This window comes from Channa argus, chromosome 14 (assembly GCF_033026475.1).
Source record: "Channa argus isolate prfri chromosome 14, Channa argus male v1.0, whole genome shotgun sequence".
NCBI lineage: Eukaryota > Metazoa > Chordata > Actinopteri > Anabantiformes > Channidae > Channa > Channa argus.
In genome coordinates this window covers 2,792,065-2,812,871 of record NC_090210.1, presented here as the reverse complement: position 1 = coordinate 2,812,871, position 20,807 = coordinate 2,792,065, and the positions used below count along the sequence as shown (strand labels likewise).

The 20,807-nt window shown below is 39.9% G+C and overlaps 3 protein-coding genes across 5 annotated transcripts; all 3 read right to left on the bottom strand.

Moving 5' to 3' along the window:
• Positions 1-516: 516 nt before the first annotated feature.
• gpaa1 (glycosylphosphatidylinositol anchor attachment 1) lies at positions 517-5,147 on the bottom strand. Of its 2 annotated transcripts, none has more exons than XM_067474112.1 (13): positions 5,028-5,147; positions 4,546-4,666; positions 4,044-4,223; positions 3,808-3,919; positions 3,547-3,694; positions 3,352-3,453; positions 3,017-3,213; positions 2,734-2,930; positions 2,490-2,643; positions 2,311-2,382; positions 2,010-2,206; positions 1,515-1,685; positions 517-1,416 (listed from the first exon to the last, which is right to left on the bottom strand). In XM_067474112.1, exons 2-13 carry the CDS (start codon positions 4,617-4,619, stop codon positions 1,173-1,175), a joined length of 1,848 nt encoding a protein of 615 aa, XP_067330213.1. In that variant the 5' UTR covers positions 4,620-4,666; positions 5,028-5,147; the 3' UTR covers positions 517-1,172. The 2 variants fall into 2 exon arrangements, with proteins under 2 accessions (XP_067330213.1, XP_067330214.1); XM_067474113.1 differs by having other exon boundaries at positions 2,010-2,203.
• Positions 5,148-5,589: 442 nt separating this feature from the next.
• exosc4 (exosome component 4) lies at positions 5,590-7,603 on the bottom strand. Its single transcript, XM_067475552.1, has 3 exons — positions 7,394-7,603; positions 6,225-6,431; positions 5,590-6,114 (listed from the first exon to the last, which is right to left on the bottom strand). Exons 1-3 carry the CDS (start codon positions 7,562-7,564, stop codon positions 5,755-5,757), a joined length of 738 nt encoding a protein of 245 aa, XP_067331653.1. The 5' UTR covers positions 7,565-7,603; the 3' UTR covers positions 5,590-5,754.
• A 390-nt stretch (positions 7,604-7,993) lies between these two features.
• On the bottom strand, positions 7,994-18,884 carry prkacbb (protein kinase, cAMP-dependent, catalytic, beta b). 2 transcript variants are annotated; one of them, XM_067474767.1, is made up of 10 exons: positions 18,360-18,884; positions 14,739-14,800; positions 14,529-14,657; positions 14,225-14,323; positions 14,040-14,122; positions 13,738-13,864; positions 11,956-12,051; positions 11,387-11,509; positions 11,044-11,208; positions 7,994-9,467 (listed from the first exon to the last, which is right to left on the bottom strand). In XM_067474767.1, exons 1-10 carry the CDS (start codon positions 18,403-18,405, stop codon positions 9,342-9,344), a joined length of 1,056 nt encoding a protein of 351 aa, XP_067330868.1. In that variant the 5' UTR covers positions 18,406-18,884; the 3' UTR covers positions 7,994-9,341. The 2 variants fall into 2 exon arrangements, with proteins under 2 accessions (XP_067330868.1, XP_067330869.1); XM_067474768.1 differs by lacking the exon at positions 18,360-18,884 and adding an exon at positions 15,263-18,267.
• Between the last annotated feature and the right edge of the window lie 1,923 nt (positions 18,885-20,807).

The following is a 20,807-nucleotide window of genomic DNA, read 5'->3' as shown; positions in this document are numbered from 1 at the left end:
TCTCAGTACAAAGTGTAACTTTCAATTTTATTAGTTTTGTCAGCATGACTTGGTCCAGACTGAATTATTACCGCATTCCCCTGACATTCAGTTCTTACATTCATAACACCCTGAGAAGGACTTTAATCAACTTTGGTGATTGTAACTTTACCTCTTGTGTAATGTTTTTATCCACCAAATGGATTTACGGATTATAATCATATATGTTCATTGCTCCCTTTTGGTTTATCCCAGTTACTGTAGCTCAAATGAGGTTAACATAATCAGGATTAAGTACAACCTTTATGCATCCGACGGTGACAGGTTTGGACTGAGGCATTATATTTGCTGACTGATCATGCATCCCATTGTCGTGAACGTGATTTTACAACAATGCCTTGAGAAATGAATTACACCTGTCGCAAACAACCTCTTGGACAACTTAACCGGTTTGTGGAGGCATAAAACTAAATGTAGTAATTCTTGTTTTAGATTTCCGTCAGAAGATTTTGAACTACTAAATAAACAGCGAGACCAAACATTTCCAGTTTTTTTTTATTTTGGCATTTATAAATATGAAATAAAAAGGTTATCAAAACAAGTATAAAAATATCAGATGTAGTGATAGCTTTTTCAACACATACAGGTATGTCTATCAACTATCAACCAATGAAGTGGCTTACTGATTTCCATCCCACCCAAGAAGTTGACGTTTTGTCTTTTTACCAACATAATCCTGCCTGATTTAAAGGTTAAAAACAAAACTAGCCATAATTTAACATATGTGCCACAAAAAAAGCTCATTAAAGACATTTATACAGACATCAGTAAGCCAAATTATTACAGATCGCAACTCAGCCATGACCTTCAGTTATTTGTGTAAAAGTCAGCTCCTCTTCACCTTAATTATTAGTAACTGAGATGTATAATAAAGTCTTCTCTGCTCTGTTTAACAAGAAAACCTGTTTTTTTTTTCACTCCAGGGTTTTAAGAATGAAATACTTGTGATACTTGAAATAATATGTTGAAATACCAACAGAACATGAAAACAAAGGGAGTCACTGCACTCTTTTTCAAGTCAACTTAAAAATATTCCTGTTCATTCATCACATTCTCTGGTAAAGACTAACCGGAGAACATCTATGAAGGGTTTTTCTCCCAGTGCAAGTTAAGTGATCCTGTGTGAAAGGTGTTTATTTCCAGAAAAGTATGTTCCAGAAAATCAACCAGCATGGGTAAACCAGCAGGGCTATGAGTGGGTAAACCAGAGAGCCATACAGGGAGTGGTCCAGTATTCCTTGTGAGATGACTGACAAGTACAGCAACCAACCGTCCTGGAGGCTGACAGGCATTTCCTGCAGCTCTTGGAAGAAAAAGACAGAAAAGAGGAGCGTGCATGCAGGGCTGAGAACGACCAGGATGAAGGCAGACGGAACCCTGAGAGAAAAACAAGAGTTAAGTGTACGATAAGTGTCCAAATAATTGACGTGATGGCACAGAGCAAAAAACTGACACAGCATCTGTATGTGTCTTACTTTGGTACGTGCGGTGTGACAAATGCGGCCACAGGCACCAGTGTGAGAGCCAAAATGAATCCCAGGGAAAAGTTGATGAGGGCGGTGCAGCCCAGCAGCACAGCCAGGTACAGCACTGCAACCAGCTTCAGCACTCTCCAGCCCTGCTCGGTTCCCTCATCGGACAGGAATCTGCAATTAACAACAAACGGGGCTATTTACTGTATCTTCAAGAAAAGACTTTAGCAGCTGCTGGACAGTCTTAAGACGAAGTCAATAGATCAGACCGAGAAACAAAATGTTGTTTTGTACTGATTTCATCTACACACAATCAGTTCATGTTTAGGAACGTCTTTGTTTAATATGGACATCTATCATCACAACAGGTAAGTCACAACTAAAAATATTTAAAAAAAGGACTTGTCCTCTCTATGTATAATGAATATTTAAAAGAACATAATGTTCTAAGCATTGTCAGAAAATCAGAGGTGCTGAACACGTATTGTTGGTACCTACCTGTGTGTGTTATGAGGCAAAGCCAGACCTGCCGTGTAAATAGCAATAGCCGTCAGGACCACGGCCTCTGTATCAGATACTGGGAAGTGTTCAACGGCCATCTCCTGAAAACAGACTGGCAGCATGTACAGAGCTACTCCAGTCAGATGACTGATGACCAGAGGAGTCAGCACAGACAGCACCCCGGGACTGGACTGCTGGGAGGAGGCAGATGTTATTAAAGTGAAGGCTCATCAAGTCAAACTAGGTAAATACTTCAGTCTCCAGTTTCTGCCTCATTGTTAGTATGTGTGTGTCTCACCTGGTCAACTTCAGCAATTCCATCTTCTGATCTTGGTGGTGGAGTCACAAGTTGAACCCACAGGTCTAAGGCCTGTAGTATAGTTAGGGAAATCTGATCATTTATAAATCAATAGTATCCTCAATGAGATTATTTATACTATTTATAAACAACAGCCTAGAATATCAGTGAAAGGATACACGAAGCAGCAGGATGACAGCAAGCAGGCCAAAGGCTGGCATGTAGTAACCAATGGAGACAAAGTGAGAGAGTGACGGCATGAGATAGAAGAAGTAGGACTGGTGCAAGCGTTCCAGGAGGTTATTCAGCTTACGATACATTCCTTCCAGAAGCCTAGTGTATATTTGTTGTGACAAAAACAGTCGTAAGTCCACAGTTTGACAAGGTAAAATCTAAAACAAACTTAAACGCAAGAACTCGGACCTGCCAACGGTGGTAGCATCAGTCTTGTATTGGCGGAAGCTATTAATGCCCTTGATGGTGGCAGCCTCAATGTGATAGCGTAGGAACAGGCCATGGTCTCCCCAAGGCCGCCCACTGGCCTGCTTCATCACCATCAGCATCATGGTCTGGACTGCATGACTATAGCCTGATACAGTGTCCCAGTCATTCCTCTGCAGCTAGAGAAACAGAAAAGCTGATCACTAATTACCCCGGACAACCTCAAGTATCTCTCAGGTTCACGAGAAGAGAAATGTGCCTTTACCTTGCCCTGGATGGTGCAAAGAACTCCTATCTTCTGACAGAAGGCATAGAACAGGTTGGCTAAATCCAGGTTGGGTAACTGGCCATTGAGACCTTCTAGCACCAGGTCCAAACTGGTGATGACATCACTGCTGAGCTCCAAGGATAGAGCTGCCTGGATTGAACCACCACGGCCCTGCAGTGGAGACCAGTCCATACCTAAACAAACCATTACAATTGGTATGCGTTTTGAATGAGAAATCAATTCTTTAAAAAAAAGCACTTGAATGTTATTTAATCAGCACTTCCGCATATATTTTTGAAGTAGCCTGTAAATTGGTGTAAGCAGGTGATCACCTGTAGTATTAGTGTGGTGGTAGCCTTCCAGCCATGCCTGCATACCAATCAGATCATGCTCATTGACCAGGAAGATGATATCCTTGGCCCAGTAAATCTGATCTGTTGAAGAAGTAGCAGGCATTGAATCCACAAATACAATGTCATTCAAATGCTGCTAAATTATACTGAAAGGCAAATGGACTGTGGGCTCACTTCTGAAGTACTGTGCCAAACCAAGCAGCAATCCAACAGCCTGGTTGTTGTTATCGCCTGGGCTGCATGGAGCACTCAGGACCAGGGCTTCAGTCCTCGGAGCTCTAGGGGCCCGTAGAATCCCATATACATTTGTACCTTTTACTAACTAATAGGAAAAAGAATAGCAGGAATTAAATAGAAGCGACAGAATATGCATACACATAATGTAAAATAATATAAAAATAGCCTCGAGACAATTGTCTTCCATCACAAACTCACATATCTTTCCCTGTTTTCATCAGGAAATGGCAGAGTACGAGAGAAGCTCTGAGTAAATACTTCGAGCCCTCGAGCCTGCATGGTTTTCACTAACCAATCCACGGGCATCCCACTGCAGAGAAACCACTCGTCATTTGTTGTAATCGGAAAGAAGCTCATTTTGCTCAAATTCCCCTCACAAATGTATGTAACAATATTTCCACTCCAGACTTTCACTAAAGCTGCAGGTTACTTACTCCACTTTCTTCTTATGAGCTGCAAACTCCCTGCCCGTAGCCAGTGCTCTCTCCCCTGCAGGAAACCGCTCCTCCACCATGGTAGAACCCATGGCATTCTCAGACATGTAGGTCCGCAGAGTGAACGGTTCAAAGGCTAACCCCATGAACCAGGCCATGCCTGCCAGGTAGCAGACCACACTGAGATAAAAAAAAAAAAAAAAAAAAAGGACAAAAATCATATAGAGACAGGTGCACATTGGGTTTTGCAATAAAATGCATGGCAACATGTAAAATGAGTCAGTGTTGCTATTGAGAGCTCAGTCACAGACAGGTTATAAGACAATGTGTCCCTGGGCACAGTGGGCCCACAGGACTCCAATAAAGGAGCAGGACACCCAAACTGATAACTTTCACATCAAACAAGGGCTCTGATCTGTAGGTCACCTAATTGATAGGGTCAAGAGGCCTGTGTCAGCTTAGTCCATTTTACAATACTTAGTTAGTAGTATTAAAAACTCACCAGATTGGTGCATTAAGGCGAGTGAGCAGGCTGATCAAAGCCTGTCTTCTGTTGGGGTCTGACAGTAGTCCCATGTTGTTGTGCGTTTTGACACAGTCCTGAGGCCTGGATACACTGGACCCTGAACAGAGCATTCATACTGTAACTGTAAGGGTCTAGTTACTACTAAAATATATAGTAACATGTCTGACACAAGGAACAGCAATATTTAAAATCATCATATCTATACATGACAGTCTAAACATCATACACATATAATTATATGGCTTTCATACAATTCAAAGAGAGAAATCGTTTTTCTACAATCCATTGTTAAAGCATCTATTGACAGTTAGCTTGCTGCTAACCGTGCGTGCTGACTAGCAGGCTCGCTTAGCGAAGATGGTACAATCATTTTAAACAGTTTTCCTCTGTAAAGACTCTCTGATTACCAGTTATGTGGTTCATTAATAAAAAGTTCACATAATATGTAAGAGACATACCTTTTTCCAGTGTACAGCTGTTCGCATCCACCTGCAGAGGTGGGATTCCTAGCAGCCGCTGCTATATGTTTTCTACTTCCGTGTTGCTGAGGGAACATTAATGCTACGGACTGAGTTCCGGTTAGGTTATTGATAAAATAACAACTTCCACACTGCTGAAAAATCTCTAATACAAAATACCAGTATATGAATTAAATATATGAAACTGCTTTCTTTTTTGGTTTGTCGTGGACAAACTCCATCACCATTATCATAACTGTTTAAAAGCAACTTTAAACAGCTGGGTGATAACATTTTAATTATTAATGCCCATTAATAATTAATGAGCATTAAGGTTCTAGTCTTGTGGTGTTGCTTTGGTACTTTTAAGGTTACTTTTAAGTTTAAGGTTGGATACATATCTGATGCCAACATCAAATGATGCCCACAAAGGCAATAGCATATTTATGTGTCTTTAAACATTAGCTAATGGACCAGCCAATAAGTGATCAATTTTAGCCTTTTGGACATAAGGATTATGCCTTTGCTACTTGAATAAAATAAACACACAACAAAGAAAGAATGCGGGGTTTATATTTATTATTTGCTTATCCACATACTGCACATACAAAAGTACACAGTGATGCTATGAATAAAAATAAGATTCTCTATCATTCCTGTCCAAAGTCCAAAAACACTCCTGACTGCTCCCCAAACCAAAGTCCAGATGTCTTCCCTCCTTCCTGCATCACTCCCCAGTGAGGACAGATACTTCTTGGAGATGCTGCCGAACCACCTCATCTAGCACCTTGCTCACACCTTTACAGGCCGTCATAGCAGATTCAATCAGAGTCTCTAGGTGATCCTGATGTAACCTGGCATCCATCTGCAGCAGAGCGATCTGTCCACCTCGGGGAAGCAGTGCTAAAGCCAGAGAGCTCACACCTCCACTTTCCTCTGCATAGCAAAGGTCAGCAAGGGGTGTGTCATCCACAAACCCAACAGTGCAGGCACACACATAGTCCCTCATAGGGATACCAGCATCAATCACAGCTAGAGTGGCAGCATTGACACAGACACTATAGTTCCCACCGTCTGACTGCAGTATCTGTTTAGAAAGAAAAGTTTTCATAAATCAATTCACACTGAAAAAAATCAGAACAAGTAAAAAGATCTACATAAAATCCGTCCCCCTGTTTCAACAGTCTAATTACTGGCCTTGACATAGATGTCTATCTGAGAGCGCGGATAGAGTTGGGTCATCACAGCAGCTTCAAATGTCTGTTTCAGGTGGAGGCTCATCTCAGTGGACTTTCGGTCCCCATGTGGTCTCTTCTTCCTCTCTGCAGTGCTAAATGTGGCCATGCTGTATTGGCAGTTAATAACTGCCCGATCGTGAAGAGTCCGACTGCGTGAACCTCGCATCTAACAGTGAGACACAAAAATCTCTTTAGACCTTTATTATTTATGTGCTGTACCTAAATTATCTTTGGAACATAATTTATATATATCACATATGTAATGTATGGGCATTCACACAGTGCTGTAACAGCTTCTACTGTTGGGACACAATATTTTATATTGATTTAAGACCCTGGATACAAGGACTTTCTCCTATTGAAACCCCCAAAAAAGAAAAGTGTGCAACTGTGTCAGGTGAACACAGGTGAAGGCCAAAACAACTGAGTAAGATTCAAAAAACATTTTGAGTTTATTTATTGAAATCTTTAGACTACAATGGCCCATACTCTACAATAGTAGAGTATGTAGATACAGCACTACATTAGTGATGTCTGGCACTGATGTTGGGAGATTAAAACTGGCTTTGTTCATCCAGTTCATCCCAAAGGTCTTGGGGTGAAGGCTTTGGCCAGGCAATTACATTTTATCTACACAAAAGTCAGAAACCTGCTTCTTTGTCAACCTTTACGAGCATCACCAGCAAGGTGAATAAGAAAATGTTTTTCCGCAAACAAAGTTGACTGTCTGGCCTATAATGTAATTGTGTGTGGAAACATGAAAAACAGACAAAACGTACACAAGTAAATACACATGTACAATCTAATGCAATCAAATGCAGCAGCTCTGCCACAAATTCTACTTAGGTTAGAATTTCCCTGTTAAGTTGAAACTGCCATAAAGATGATTATTTCAAAGCACCTTAATTCAATTGGTTCTAATGTTTTGGTCCCTTTCAGTTTAATAGTGATTAATTTGTTATGGTCAAACATAAACTGGACTGTCCAACAATGACAACAAAGGAACCTGCTGTCAAATGGAAACACAGATGGCAGCTTTTCTGTTATATTGCAAAACAAAAGTATAACTTGTGTTTAAATCTCTTGTGTTAATGCTGTAGGCTGAGCCTCCACTGCTTTCATACTTACTTCATGTGGACCGTAAACCACAGCGAGAGCTTTTGTGTTTCCCTGCTCTAAATACGCGGAACCGTCGGCCTGAGCAAACACGCCCATACGGGCCTGAACTTTCCGCAGCTCGGTGGGTTTTCTCCCATCCAAACGGTATCCCTGGTCAGACAGCAACTCCAGACCCGCCATGTTCTCCCGAAGCTCACATGAACGGAAGCGCAACGACCCACGTGTTTGCCAATTTACTACAATACCCATAAGCCACCACACTGCATAACTACGGCAAACCAAACGGCCCAAAATTTGTATTTTGAAATAGCGAGACATGCAAAATAGATTTGATCTTTATATCTATTGCAAGTCTTTAGATAAACTATAAAGTAAGACTTTTAATAGTCAAACCATAATTGTTATTGACAAAGTCAAAAAGCAAGCAGCAAATATACTGTGTCATTAATTTATCGTTTGCTAGATAGATTTATGACTAATAAATCTATCATATTCCCCCCAATCCCTCTATATTATGAATTATCTGGTTAAATTCAGATCTTGTTTACGCAAACATGCCCGTGAACTCAGTGAGTGTGTCACAATGCAAGGGAAGTTGCACAACTTCAGCACTTTTAAAAATAAAATTTATTAGCATCTCTAATGTGTATAAATAAAAACATATATGAAACAATGCATATACATATAATGAGCTTAACAATAACAGGGTTACATGTGATACAAAGGAGCAGTCATTATTTTAGCCAGTGTATTGTGAAGAAAACTGTTCTTTGAAATCAAGCTTTCAAAAATGCATACCTATAAGTTTCAAATCTACATTCTTTGACAAAAATTAAACACAGAAATCCGTTTGGGTGTGGCAACAGGGAAAGTACAGGACATTGCAGTTTTGTGTTCCTCCTCCTTAAAACCTCTGATTTAATACATTAGAAATTATGTACATTTTAAAGGTTTTACTAACAATGTTGAGGCAGAAAGCCACAACACTATTCACACCAAACTTCTCAAATTCACATTACACTCAATAAATATCCTAAAAAGGATTTCACTTCATTTTTCCATTTACTGGTCATATTTTTCCATAAATTTGTTTGAAAAAAAATCTATGCAGATCTGACTTCTAGGGACAATACATTTATAATGTTAGAAAGTGCAAAAAATAAAAATAAAAACAAAAAAAAAATCATATGAATATAATCATATAAAGATCGAGATCCAAAAACATGAAAAACACAACTGGATTTGCATCACACTAATGTAACAAGGTTTGTCAATTTCTGCGATGGCTTGCTGTGCCTGGCTAATAACACCAAGACAGAAAGAGATGTGGGGTCTCAGGACTTGACTTTCTAAGGCAAAAAGCAAAAAAATGGAACAAAACTCTCTTCTTTTGTCACCCAATATTTTCTATTTGGTCATGATTAAAAAAATCCAACATGTTCAAATGTTGACAGATATGGACATAGGACAAATATGACCTCTGAAAGCTGGCCAGAACTTGTGGACCTGTAACAGACCAATAAATTTACACTGTTGACAACTGGGGTGGAAATACCCCATAACCCACGCAATTGGGTGTCAAACTGCTACAAACATGTCAGTTCCAAAGTGTTACACTATCACTGGCCAATGTCTCAGTTTTTTTTTTCGAACTGAAAATCACATTTTTAAAAAAGGGAGAACAACACCCAAAACTAACAACTTGAATGTAAAAACCTATAGGTACCAAAAAAAAGAAAAGGAAAACAAAAATTGGTGTGTCTGCTTTAATATGCAGGTATATGTGACAGTGAGAGGTTATCGGCACCCAAGGATCCTGGCGACCTCATTCAGCCTTGTGGAATGAAGGGACTATGTAGTAGATCTGAAAAACAATGATATCTGCTCCATCCCAAGTCTTTAGAGTTGAGTGCAAAGATCCAATTTTTTTTCCCTGATATATCCATGTTCTCGCGTCCTAGAACTCAGCAAACTCCTTTGCACATTTTTCCGTTAAAGAAACACGGATTTCCTCTTCCTCATAGTCATCGAAGTTACTGGTGTCCCCTGGGCCTCTGCATTTTGGTATGAACGGGGCCTCGACCTGCAAAAATAATATAGAGTATGTATTTTAACAGTGAGCATTTATATTTATATGTACACTGCGAGTTAGGTACAAAAAAAAAAAACACAGAGAGAGAGAAAGCCATTACTTATCTGCCAATGTTCCCTAGCATCTTTCTGAAAATCTGTGTGTTGTTTTTAACATTTCCAAACTAACAAGTTAACAGATGCACAGAGACGGGGCAGTATGCTAAATTTATTATTGTTTTTCTGTCCGCTTTTTAAAAATTATTATAAACACAACCCCTGTCCCTTTTACCATCACTGTAAATTTTTTTAATAATTTTTTTTAGCGGGGAAAGTGTCCACCTCACTGCAAATATAATCACCTCATCCTCATCTCTTTGTGCTCTTTAATAGCAGGCTTTTTATCTCACCTCTAAGTGTTGCCATTTGGGATCAGCCATGTTATAAACACTTGTGCTTTTAGACACAGTAGGGCAACACTTTGTACAGACTATTTCATCTCAAGCATAACAAAGTCTTGAAAATGTATGTAATACTGTGAAATTTGTTTATGCCTGTAATTGCTGATTTGGAAAAGCACTTTTCCAAGTAACCTTTTAATACATTCACTTATTCACTCATCCTTGTTATTTTCTTGTGATTGCAGCCTAGTTCCTGTAAATTTACTTACACATAACTACTTGACTTTCAAACACCTTAAACAGTGAAAAGCAGAGCATGTGAATGAAGTCTTAGCTCTTTTTAAAGGTTTTATCAGTAAAGATGAGTGTTGCTTTAATTTCTTTTGCAAGTTTTGTTACTTTTTTAACAAAACACACAGAATACAGCAGTGATGTTAGGCAAAGTTTGACACGACAGTAATGTTTTTTCTATTATTTCCGCAAAGCTGGCAGTCTGCCTCCCTTAACATAAAGTGTATATTCATTCGCTCTTCTTCTTTCAGTTGCTCCCTTTAGGTATTCCCACAGTGGATCATCCGTTTCTATCTTAAACAAATATGGATTTAGTCAGGATTTAAAAACATGCCAGATTGTATTGTGTAGACCAAGTCAACTAAAAGCCTTTTACCCTGAAAATATCATTCACTGTTAAAGTGTCAATGAGTATTGCAGATGTTGACCTTTGTTTCATTCACTGAGAGAGAGAGAAAAAAAGTGTTTAGTGTTTCTAAATCACAGAATTCCACAATGGTTTGTCCAGTTGTTTTTGATGGTGATGACACTAAAATGCAAAATATAAATAGTTAATGCTATGAAGCAGAGATTTAAGGAAACTATTAACAATAAAACGCCATCCATCTAAAGTTTTTACATCGTGATATAAGAATCAACATATCAGTGAGATTCAAGTCCAAGTTAAATATCTGGTTTGATTAATCGAAACACTCCTGCACCTGGAAATAATGAGCTAAGCTATGATATGTTTTTGGAAGCAAATCAGTATAAAGTAATACTATTGTTGCATCGAAGCAGGCAATTTCACAAGCAAACACACAAAAAAAAATCATTATAACAAATCAATATGCAATTAAATTGTTTTTTTACAGGGGTTACAAAGTTTGTCATTACAAAATGTGTTTGGCATCTTGCCTTTTTTTCATAGATTGCAATCCAGTCTGTTGTAGCAAACCATTTGTGGCCTTTGATGTCGTTGACTCCGTTCTTCAGGTTTCCGTAACGTTTGGTCAGATCTACCTGCAGAAGGTTTCTCAACAGATCCTTCAAGTCAGAGCTGAAGTGGGAGGGGAATCGTACCTGAAAAAAAACACAAAGGAAGAGGTTTTTAGAATTTCGTTCTAACAGTTAAAATATAAATTGTGCTTATGCAGAACTAAACCGAACCCATTTTTAAAACAATGGGTTGACTGCACACTTTAAAATAAATGGGTTTTTTCCTTTATGTAGAAATGTCCAAAAACAACAACCTTCTTACCTTCCCAGACACAATCTTCTCATAGATCTGAATAGGTTGATCTGCAAAGAATGGAGGGTAGCCAGCTGCCATTTCATAGATGAGAACACCAAGGGCCCACCAGTCCACAGCTTTGTTATAGCCCTAAAAAGCACAATCAGCACAAACTGTTTCATGTCTTACAAAATCTTTCCTTGCTCTGGTGTAGTCATTACCTTGACAATTTCCTGAAAGATTAGCATGAAAACCTCACATTTCTAGTGATGTTTTCTGATAAAATGAAAAACTACTTGTAATTCCATGATACAAAAACACTGATAGTTCCTTATGCAAATTCTGTAAAACCTAAAACTGGTTGCTCTTCCACAAAACTTCTACATGACTATGGTCCAGTGAAGCTACGGACAGCTGAAAAATTGGTATCTCTAACCGCTGCAGCGTCCAGTTTTTCATATCACTGCTCCAAAGAACCTGACCTTTACTATAAATGTTTTATGAAGCTTGATTTTTTTGGTGAAATCCAGAATCCAAAATGCAATCCATGACTTTGAGAAGGTATATGTCCATAACACAGTATACAATGGCCATACTTTGCTGAGTATGATTTCTGGTGCCAGGTACTCTGGTGTCCCACACAGCGTCCAGGTCCTGCCTTTTACCCTCTTGGCAAATCCAAAGTCTGTCACCTAAAAGTGAGGAGCATTTAAACAGTACAATTCTTAGGGAAACTGTGTACATACAGTCTGGCTCAAAAATATTGGAACAGTGCTATATTTTGTTGCATTTGCACACAAGCACATTGAATTTGAAATGAAACGCAAGGGATGTCACTATGAAACACTAAATAAAACATCTCACATACTGCACCCAATACCTCCACAGGTTGGGGGAAGTGGAAAAATGTCTGTGGTTTAGATCTGTTTAAAGATAATTAATGATGACAAAAGTATTGCTGAATGCAGTGCTATAAACACTTAAGATCGAGTTAGTATCAGTCCTACTCACGTTACTCAAGAATATTTGAAAAAAGTTTAATATTTGCAACTGTCAATAACAACAAAGGTATATATAGTAGCTAGAATGTTACCTAAAGTTCACTTTGTTTTACAAAGTTATTTTTACCTATATATTCCTGTGTAGACTCTATAGTCTACAGTCTATATATGCACCATGTAGGTGTGCGCACTTTCCATCCAGGATCAAAAGGCCAACGACTTTCAGCTTGTCCCTTCAGGGCTTGACACAGTGGAAGGTGTTCTGCTCGTTGATTTGGCAAGTTTTGAGTTTTGGTTTTTTTTACATCAGATGCCTTTCTTGCTGCAACCCTCCCATGTTATCTGGGCTCGGGATCGGCACCAAAGTAGCCCTTGAGTACTAAAATGTAAGTACTTTTACGTGTAGTCAGTATGGTAAAAAATGTAACATCCTCATAAAATACTAAAAGATGTAAGAGAAGTCAAGAATTTCAGCTTTAATTCAAGGGGATGGACAAACGTGCGGCCTTAACCATTTAGGAATTAAAGACAATTTAATACACAAACACACACAATTTTTAGTGGCTTATAAATAATGGACCAAATGGCTGGCAAACAGATGCATGGCCAGGTGTGGCCTGTTTCCTCATTTCTTCATGACTAATGAAGCACATAAAATGCCTGGAGGTGGTTCTAAAAATTACATTACAATACAAAGTATGGAGAAGAATCACCACATCATCTGTCAAACATGGTGGAGGCAGGGTTATGGCTTGGGCATGTATGGACACCCGTGACTGAACTAGGTCGCTGGTGTTTACTTCTGATCTGACGGGGGATAAAAGTAGCAGGATGAATTCTGATGGGCTATACTCTCTACTTGGATTCAATGAAACACTGCAGGACAAAAAAAAGGATACAGCTTTTCATTGAAATTAGATAATGATACAAAATATACAACAAACGCTACAAACTCTTCTTGGCCAAGTGAGTCATCTGATCTTAAGCCAAAATCTCTTCACTTACTGAAGACAAGACTGAAGGCACAAAGACCCACAAACAAGCAGCAGATAAAGATAAAGGCCTCTCAAAGCATCTTGAGGGATGAAACTCTTTGCATGTGTTCATGTCCAAAGTATTAAAGTATTGAAGGCAATTTATGTCTGTAATCACGTTAGTTTGTTCCATAATGTGTGTATTAAAATGGCTGTATTCCTAAATAGTTAATTCCACACTTTGTTTAAAGTCTTAAACAAAAGACTTCACTCACATAAAGTGCTCCATTTCAAATCCATTGTGGCAGTGTACAGAAGCCAAGTGCCATGTTTTCCAGCATGTGAACCTCACTGTAGAAGGAAACAGCAGCGCTGCATATTCATTTGTTGCACTGTAACTCACCTGAATGTAGCCATGGTGGTCAATGAGGAGGTTCTCAGGTTTCAGATCTCTGTATATGAGATCTAAAGAATGGAGGTACTCGAACGTCAGAACTATCTGAGCAGCATAAAATCGTGCATGCGGTTCACTGGAAAGGAAGCAGAGTGAGCAGAGTGTGTCATTTGCAAACAATCTCATAAACTGATCAATGTATCAGCGGGATCACAGCAGCAGAAATTCAAAGATTAACTTGAGGGAACATTGCACAATAATATGCTGTGTGTACTTTATATATAACATGTTAATGACTATTGCAGCCTCACCTGAACCTTCCAATTCGTCTTAGGTGTGAAAACATCTCTCCTCCTGGAACATATTCCATCACCATGTACAAATTGGAGTTGTCCTAAAGTAAAAAAAAATAAAAAATAAAAAAAAATACTCTCACACTACGCTCAAAACTGAAAAAAGGAATTTGTGTTGTTCAATTTAAATAAGCATACTGTACCTTAAAAGCGTACTCAAGTTTGACGAGAAAGGGGAAGCTCACAGCCTGTAATATCCTCTTCTCATTTAGTGTGTGTTCTATTTGCTTGAGCTTCACCACCTAATTGATGAAGAGATTAGATGTCCGTGTTGGTAAATCTTAATTCGCAACAGGGAGAAGTAACATAGCTTTAATGTCTCTGCATGAATGAAGTAGGGTTTTTAGACGGATGACAAGATGTTTGTTGGTTGTATTAAGTGTAATGAAACCCTTTTATTTTTTCCTGCAAAGTTTTCGATGAGGAATAATACATGATCCCACTGACCTTCTGCTTATCCAGTATTTTCATGGCGAAATATTGCTCTGTTCCTTTGTGTTTCACTAGCATGACTCTTCCAAACGAGCCAGTGCCCAGAGTCTTTAATCTTTCAAAGTCATCTAGGCACGTCGTGCTCTGTGGAAATAAAAACCAGTTAGGCTTCGGTGTAAGCCAAGCTACTGCAAATGTTCAAGCTGAAATTTTCATGACCCTAACCTGTGGTGGGCATTCCCATTTGCGTAAGAAATCTTCTTTGGCTTTGGCTAGAAACTCTTTCACTAAAAGAAAAAGAATTTAAAAAAACTCAGTGAGTACAGTCAGCACATACTTTAGTAGCACATTTAGGTTATTGGTATAAAGACATATTTGGGTTCTTGGAATTGGCGGTAAAGACCAAATGTTATTGTACTTGAAGGGGAAAGGGAAAAATGTGGGTAAACATTGAACCGGAAACCAAAGGAGAAGAATGCAGGCAAATTCAGCACTCATCTGGACAAAAACTTTATGACACATTAAAAACATTACACACTATGTTCTAAAGCAAAGGACAACAACATTCAGGACAGGCAGACTAGTGATCAGGGGTTAATTTTCTGTTATGTAGTAGTCTTTCAGGAGGGGGGAAGGGGCCACAACACCTTAACATTACAAGGTAGGTTTCTCTCAGCATCTTGTGCATCACAATACATTTTGGGGGAAGGTTAATAAACACAGCATAAAAATGGTAAGCAAAGACAAACCAATGTATGGATAACACAGCAGACGGAAGGATATCCAGATTGAGAGAATGTGGATAAACAAAACACTGACATATTATTAGAGCACACAATTAAAGCTAGCAAGTTTTCACAACATAACCAATGCCATTCTGCCATTCGGGTCATCTTTTGGGAGAATACGCATACCAAAGGTCTCTATTGATCGCCATGGTTTGGCAGGAACAATCATCAACATGGGTGGGATGATACAGAAGAGAAAACAGAGAGAAATATAGAGTACAAGTACATAAAAATACCTAGAACACATCAATAAACATGAAGCATATAGAGAAGTGACTCAAATCAACAGGAATGAAAAGAGCCGAATTGAAATTGAAATTGATATTATTCAAAGAACAGGCATGCCAACATGCATGTGGCAGAAATGAAGTTGTGCATATCAAGTCTGATTGAAAAGATTACGGTCAATACTAAGGAAGACATGTAAAAGCCCTTCATAAGCTAAAAAGCATGCGAGTTTCTGTAAAGTTCTAGCAATGTTTTATTTGGTCATCTCACATCATCAGTGCAGAAAACAAACAAGAATTAAAAAGGACAATCAATACAAAACTCCATGATAAAGGATAGAGTAGCATAAAATATTTAAAGTGCTAAAAACAAATGATTATTGAAAGGGCAGGTTAGGAAATTATGATCAGCATAACTTTGTAAATCATATTAGGGCTGGACGTGATGATTTATCACTTTTAATTGTTCTAAGTCCACTAATAAATCCAGAAAATATTAAAAGATGCCCATAACATTTTTTTTTTAAATCTGAAGAGATTTTCAAATGTCATATATTGTCCAAGTACACACCCAAAAATCAAATAAAGATGCAATGAATCTTCCGTGAATTCTATCTGAATCTGGCTTTAGTCTTAACATTTCATAAACCAAATGATTAATCAATCCAATAACTGACAGGCTAATTTAAAATGACATTTGTGGTTGTAACCCTAAAACATAACTCCCACACTGAGCAAATGATCCCATGCAGGTGCATAAAAATGATGATGTTCTTGTAAAGACAAAGGGTATTTTAACATGTACCTGGAGGGAAAATCAGTGGTTCAAAGCCACTGCAGTTGGCCAAACCTTCCTGACAAATTCAGACAAGCATAACCTGATTTACTTATGACCATCTGTTCTGCTACACTACAGTGGGAAACACAATACGTCGGTACGATGAAATAAAATGGGTTTTACGATTGGCCACTGATTCATCTCATTGTGCTGATGCTGCCCCAAACGATCCAGCTAAAGACTAAATGGGGCACACACAGGTAATACAGTGTATATCAACAGCATTGTAGGTAACCAGGACATCTTGTCGGGGCGGCTACTCTCCAGACAAATCTGCAGCTCAGGGTGAAGTGTCAGCTTAAACAGGTTTAACAGTTAGCCATGGCACTGGATCTAAGGATCATAGGTGCACTCTAAAGAAATGCCTGGCATTAGTGGAACTGTGGCTGATGTGATCACCTCTTTCTTCCCAAGTGTCTCTGGTTGGCACCCGTTCACTGTGCTGGCCTGCTCTCTCTCAGCACTTCAATAAATCTGCGAGGAACATTTTCACTGCATCATAAAGTGATGTTCCTTTAAACAAACTATGTGTGTAGCTGAACACAGACACAGTTCTCAACGGGCGTTTACATGCACAAAAGTCTATGAAAGTACTGGATTAAGACAATAAATCTGCTTCTTTGAGGGATTTTTTTTTTGACCAATTAATGCAACTGACTCTGCGGAAGAACCTGCCGCCTTCATTTTTTTTACAACCGGGCCCAGGGAAAAACCTCACGATTTATTGCGTGGGATGCTCGATGATGAGCAGCTGCACACATCAGGGTATATGAGTGCAAAGTACCACAGGCCTAGGCTGAGTTACGTCAAACCATTCAAAGCTCGTAATACCCCTTATCCTCTGACGAAGGTCTGATGACAAGCTGCTCCAGTCAATGACAAACTGAGTGTGAGAAGTGAGCCTTGATAGACCTTTACCACCAGCGAGATTAGACAAGGGGCTCTGAACAAACACAAGGAGCACAATTCCAGTGCGTTTGCATGAGTGTGTGGGCCTGGCCGAGGGAAACAGTAGTAGGTCCCAGTTTTATGAATGGAAAAAGGGACATTTGCCGTTTTCTTCACCATATTTGGTCACGGTGCTGCACAGAGGGGAAAGCGTTGTTTGTGGAGCTAAGAATAAAATGTGGCAGTAAAGCCCGAGGCAAAAACGGCCCCACGCTAACTTCAGGTCACATTCATTGGTCATTTATAAAACATTTACTAACGGGTTTGCTGCTCATCGCTGCGGATGTAAGATAATCGGCGCAAAGTTACAGTCTGTGGCAGCTGAAAGGAGGCTGCAGCCAAATGTACAGTCAGAACCATATCACGGTTTTTAAACGGGGAAAGACACCACTGAAGAAATGAGGGGGGGTAGTGTAGCCCCCAGATTTTGTGTTTAGCTATTCTCCGTGCATTTCGACAAGAAGCGACTACACGCCACGGCTGACTGTGTGTGTTTGTGTGTGTGCAGGCCTGAACAGCTACCACCATCAAGAGGCAATGAAATGACAGGGGCCTTCTAATCCCCCCCCCCCCCTCATACCTAAAGTTAGCAGGCTAGCTGCTCCTCAAGCTTGAGCCTTCGTGTACTACATTTGGCGTTTGACCAGAGGAAACGATCAATGTGTGTGTAGCGTTTATCGATACAGCAAAGCATTCACAGCCATGTAATGGGCTGTTAACACGGGCAGTGCTCCCCCCACCCCCTTGCAGCCACAACACTCGCGGGGTCTTCGAGCTGCTAAATACCTTAGCTGGGCCTGTTATTTTCTGTGCCAAAACAACCAAAACAACCCCGTGCGCGGCTATTTTTCGTGCCGGCGAGTGTTCGTAAGATGCTGGGGACGGACGGACGGGCGGTCGCACCCCTGCTTTAGCGTTGCCTCCTTCTTTAGCTGTCAGTCCGCGGTAAAAAAAAAAAAAAAAAAAAACAACGTAGCCGGCCACTTTCGAGAGGCTTAAAAAGTGTCAAACGCCTCACGAAACCTCGACGAGACCACGTACTCACCGCTCTCCAGCTCGTTGCCCTTCTTGGCGGTGGCAGCGTTCCCCATGGCGCGGAAGACACTGAGAAGAGATGGCGCTGGCTAGCAAACAACCTTCCTGCAGATGATATCTCCAAACTGCTTCAAATAGGAAAGAGCCTTGTGGTAATTGTCTAGCCGGCTCAAACGCGAAGAAAATAAAAGTCCAGTGTGCTCTCCAGCGGCCCCCCCTCGCTCACTCTCCGACTGTTTCTCCCTCTCTTCTCTCGCTGCTTCGGTGCGGCGTGGACGGCGGCTGACATGCAGCTAGCGGCCACTGCTGCTTCCGACGGAGCTGCTCACCCCAACCCTCACCTCAGCTACTCCCAGCTGCATCCACGGTGTGTGCTGAAGGTTCGGCTTTGGCCACAGGTAGCGCGTCTGTGGCAAAACACACACCGCCTGCTCAACGACCAGCTGCGGATCATCCACAGCTGTGTGGTCAAATCTGACCCCGCTACGGGCTAAACGGGACTTTTTACTAACCCAGCTGCATTTTCAGGGGACTGCTGCGATTATGATCTAACATTTTGCAGCTTTGCAGGCATTTGGTGTTGCTATAAACTTTTATAATATATGATTCTGCGCATTACATAATTGCAGGCAGTTGCAATCATATCTAAAGAGCAAGGACCTGCCATAGAAATAGACTGAGTTTAATTGAATAAGTGGACAGAATAAATCGTTAGAAAATAGATATTGATCAAGTGGTGGAAGAAGTGAAATCGGTTTGCTTCAAATAACCCAATAATCACACACAAGTCTCCAGGTTGTAAAACCATTATAAAACAATGTCAAACAAATCTTAATGAAGCAGTAAAACTCGTGTATTAAAGTATTAACAAATGGAATTTTTTTTGAAGTGAAAGTGAATCATATACAAAAAGTTGAATAAATTGAAATACAAAGTAGTAATATCTTTAGAAATTTTCTCAGTGATCCAGCCCTAAGTGGGAACAGCTGCACTTTCACAAGCTTATATGGCACAGAGACTGATTTCTTGCTGTTTATTAGGATAAACATCTAAAATGTCAGTATTTACCAGGCTTACTTTTTTCAGTGTCGCTATAAATGTTTATGTCAGACAAATCACACTTTTTATCAGCTGCATATGAGCTTTGATTGTGTGCATTACAAATGTTTATATATTTAGCTATGACAATAACCATAAAGCACTTGGCTGAACTTCATAATAGTGCATCCTAAAACTGTAAAACAGAATACAACCAGCTACTTTTCTATTGGCCAAGTCTGTACGTCTGTACGAACTTAAAGGACTCACATATTCAATTCAGTTTTATATATAAAGCAAACCAATTCAAAATTACCTCAAGGCCCTTTACACAGTAAGTTAAGACCTTCCAGAATTAAACAACACAACAAATCTGCCTGACCAAGCACTAGGTGATGGTGGAGATGAAAAACTCCCTTTAACAGAAGAAATCTCAGACAGAACCCGGCTTAAAGGGGCCATCTGCCTCAACTGGTTTGGGTGACTTGAGAGCAGAGAGGTTGAAAATAAGTGAAGCAACAAAAAGCAACAGGAAAAAGTGGGAGCTGAGCTTGATTAGCTAAACGCTCTGCTCTTCCATGGTTCTTTTGAAAACTCTGGCAAGCTTTCAGGATGTGAAGGAGAAGGACTTTATACTGTATAGATAGTTTCATAAATTTAAAAAAAAAAAAAACCAACAACCCAAAGACAGACATTAGGCCAGTAGAATCAGTGAAGTGTGAAGTTAATTATAATCCAAAATAACATGTCAGAAATTTGCTACAAAAGAAAAAAGAAAATATTATTCATTTGTTTCAAAGTACAAATACCGAGGTATAAACCTACTCAATTGCAAACACAAGTCATGCATGAGTTTTACTAAAGTAACAGAAGGTGGAGCTCTTGGTAGAGCATTGCGTTGGGATGCAGAAGGCCATGGGTTCAAATCCCACCCCACCAAGTGTGGCCCCAGCCAGACCTCGAGGGCCACAATGGCACTGGCCCCGAGCCAGGATAAAATGGTAGGTTTACGGCAGGAAGGTCATTTGGCATAAAAACCGATACCAAATCAACATGTGGAACGTGTTCCACTTTGCGACCCCTGAAGGGACAAGCCGAAAGCCATTTATTTATGACTTTAGATGGCATAACTTTAGCCTCCAGTGCTGCTGTGGGGAACCTTGGAGTTACCTTTGACCAGGATTTGTCCTTTACATACAAAACAAATCTCTCCCAATCCAGATTCGGGAGCAGTCACCCTCTCTGTTTTTAAGACTAGGCTTAACACCTTCCTTTTTGATAAAGCTTATCGTTAAATCTGCTCAGTCAACCCCAAACTAGATCCTAGTTAAGATGCTATGGGTTTAGATTGTTGGGGGACCCCCCCCCCCAACCAAGTGCAATGAGCTCCTCTTCGGCTCCTCTTCTCCTCCACATTTAT

Bases quoted from the DNA above. Each gene is read 5' to 3' on its own strand.
- prkacbb (XM_067474767.1), bottom strand. From the start codon at position 18,405: ATGGGGAACGCTGCCACCGCCAAGAAGGGCAACGAGCTGGAGAGCG. The intron at 14,123-14,224 runs GTACAGTATGCT...TTTTTACTTTAG, and splicing joins AACTTGAGTACGCTTTTAAG to GACAACTCCAATTTGTACAT. The intron at 12,052-13,737 runs GTGAGTTACAGT...CCTCACTTTTAG, and splicing joins ACCACCATGGCTACATTCAG to GTGACAGACTTTGGATTTGC.
- gpaa1 (XM_067474112.1), bottom strand. From the start codon at position 4,619: ATGGGACTACTGTCAGACCCCAACAGAAGACAGGCTTTGATCAGCCTG. The intron at 4,224-4,545 runs GTGAGTTTTTAA...TTTTTATCTCAG, and splicing joins CGCCTTAATGCACCAATCTG to TGTGGTCTGCTACCTGGCAG. The intron at 2,644-2,733 runs GTCCGAGTTCTT...AATATACACTAG, and splicing joins GATGCTACCACCGTTGGCAG to GCTTCTGGAAGGAATGTATC.
- exosc4 (XM_067475552.1), bottom strand. From the start codon at position 7,564: ATGGCGGGTCTGGAGTTGCTGTCTGACCAGGGATACCGTTTGGATGGG. The intron at 6,432-7,393 runs GTAAGTATGAAA...TCTCACTGTTAG, and splicing joins TGGTTTACGGTCCACATGAA to ATGCGAGGTTCACGCAGTCG. The intron at 6,115-6,224 runs GCCAGTAATTAG...CTTTCTAAACAG, and splicing joins AGATAGACATCTATGTCAAG to ATACTGCAGTCAGACGGTGG.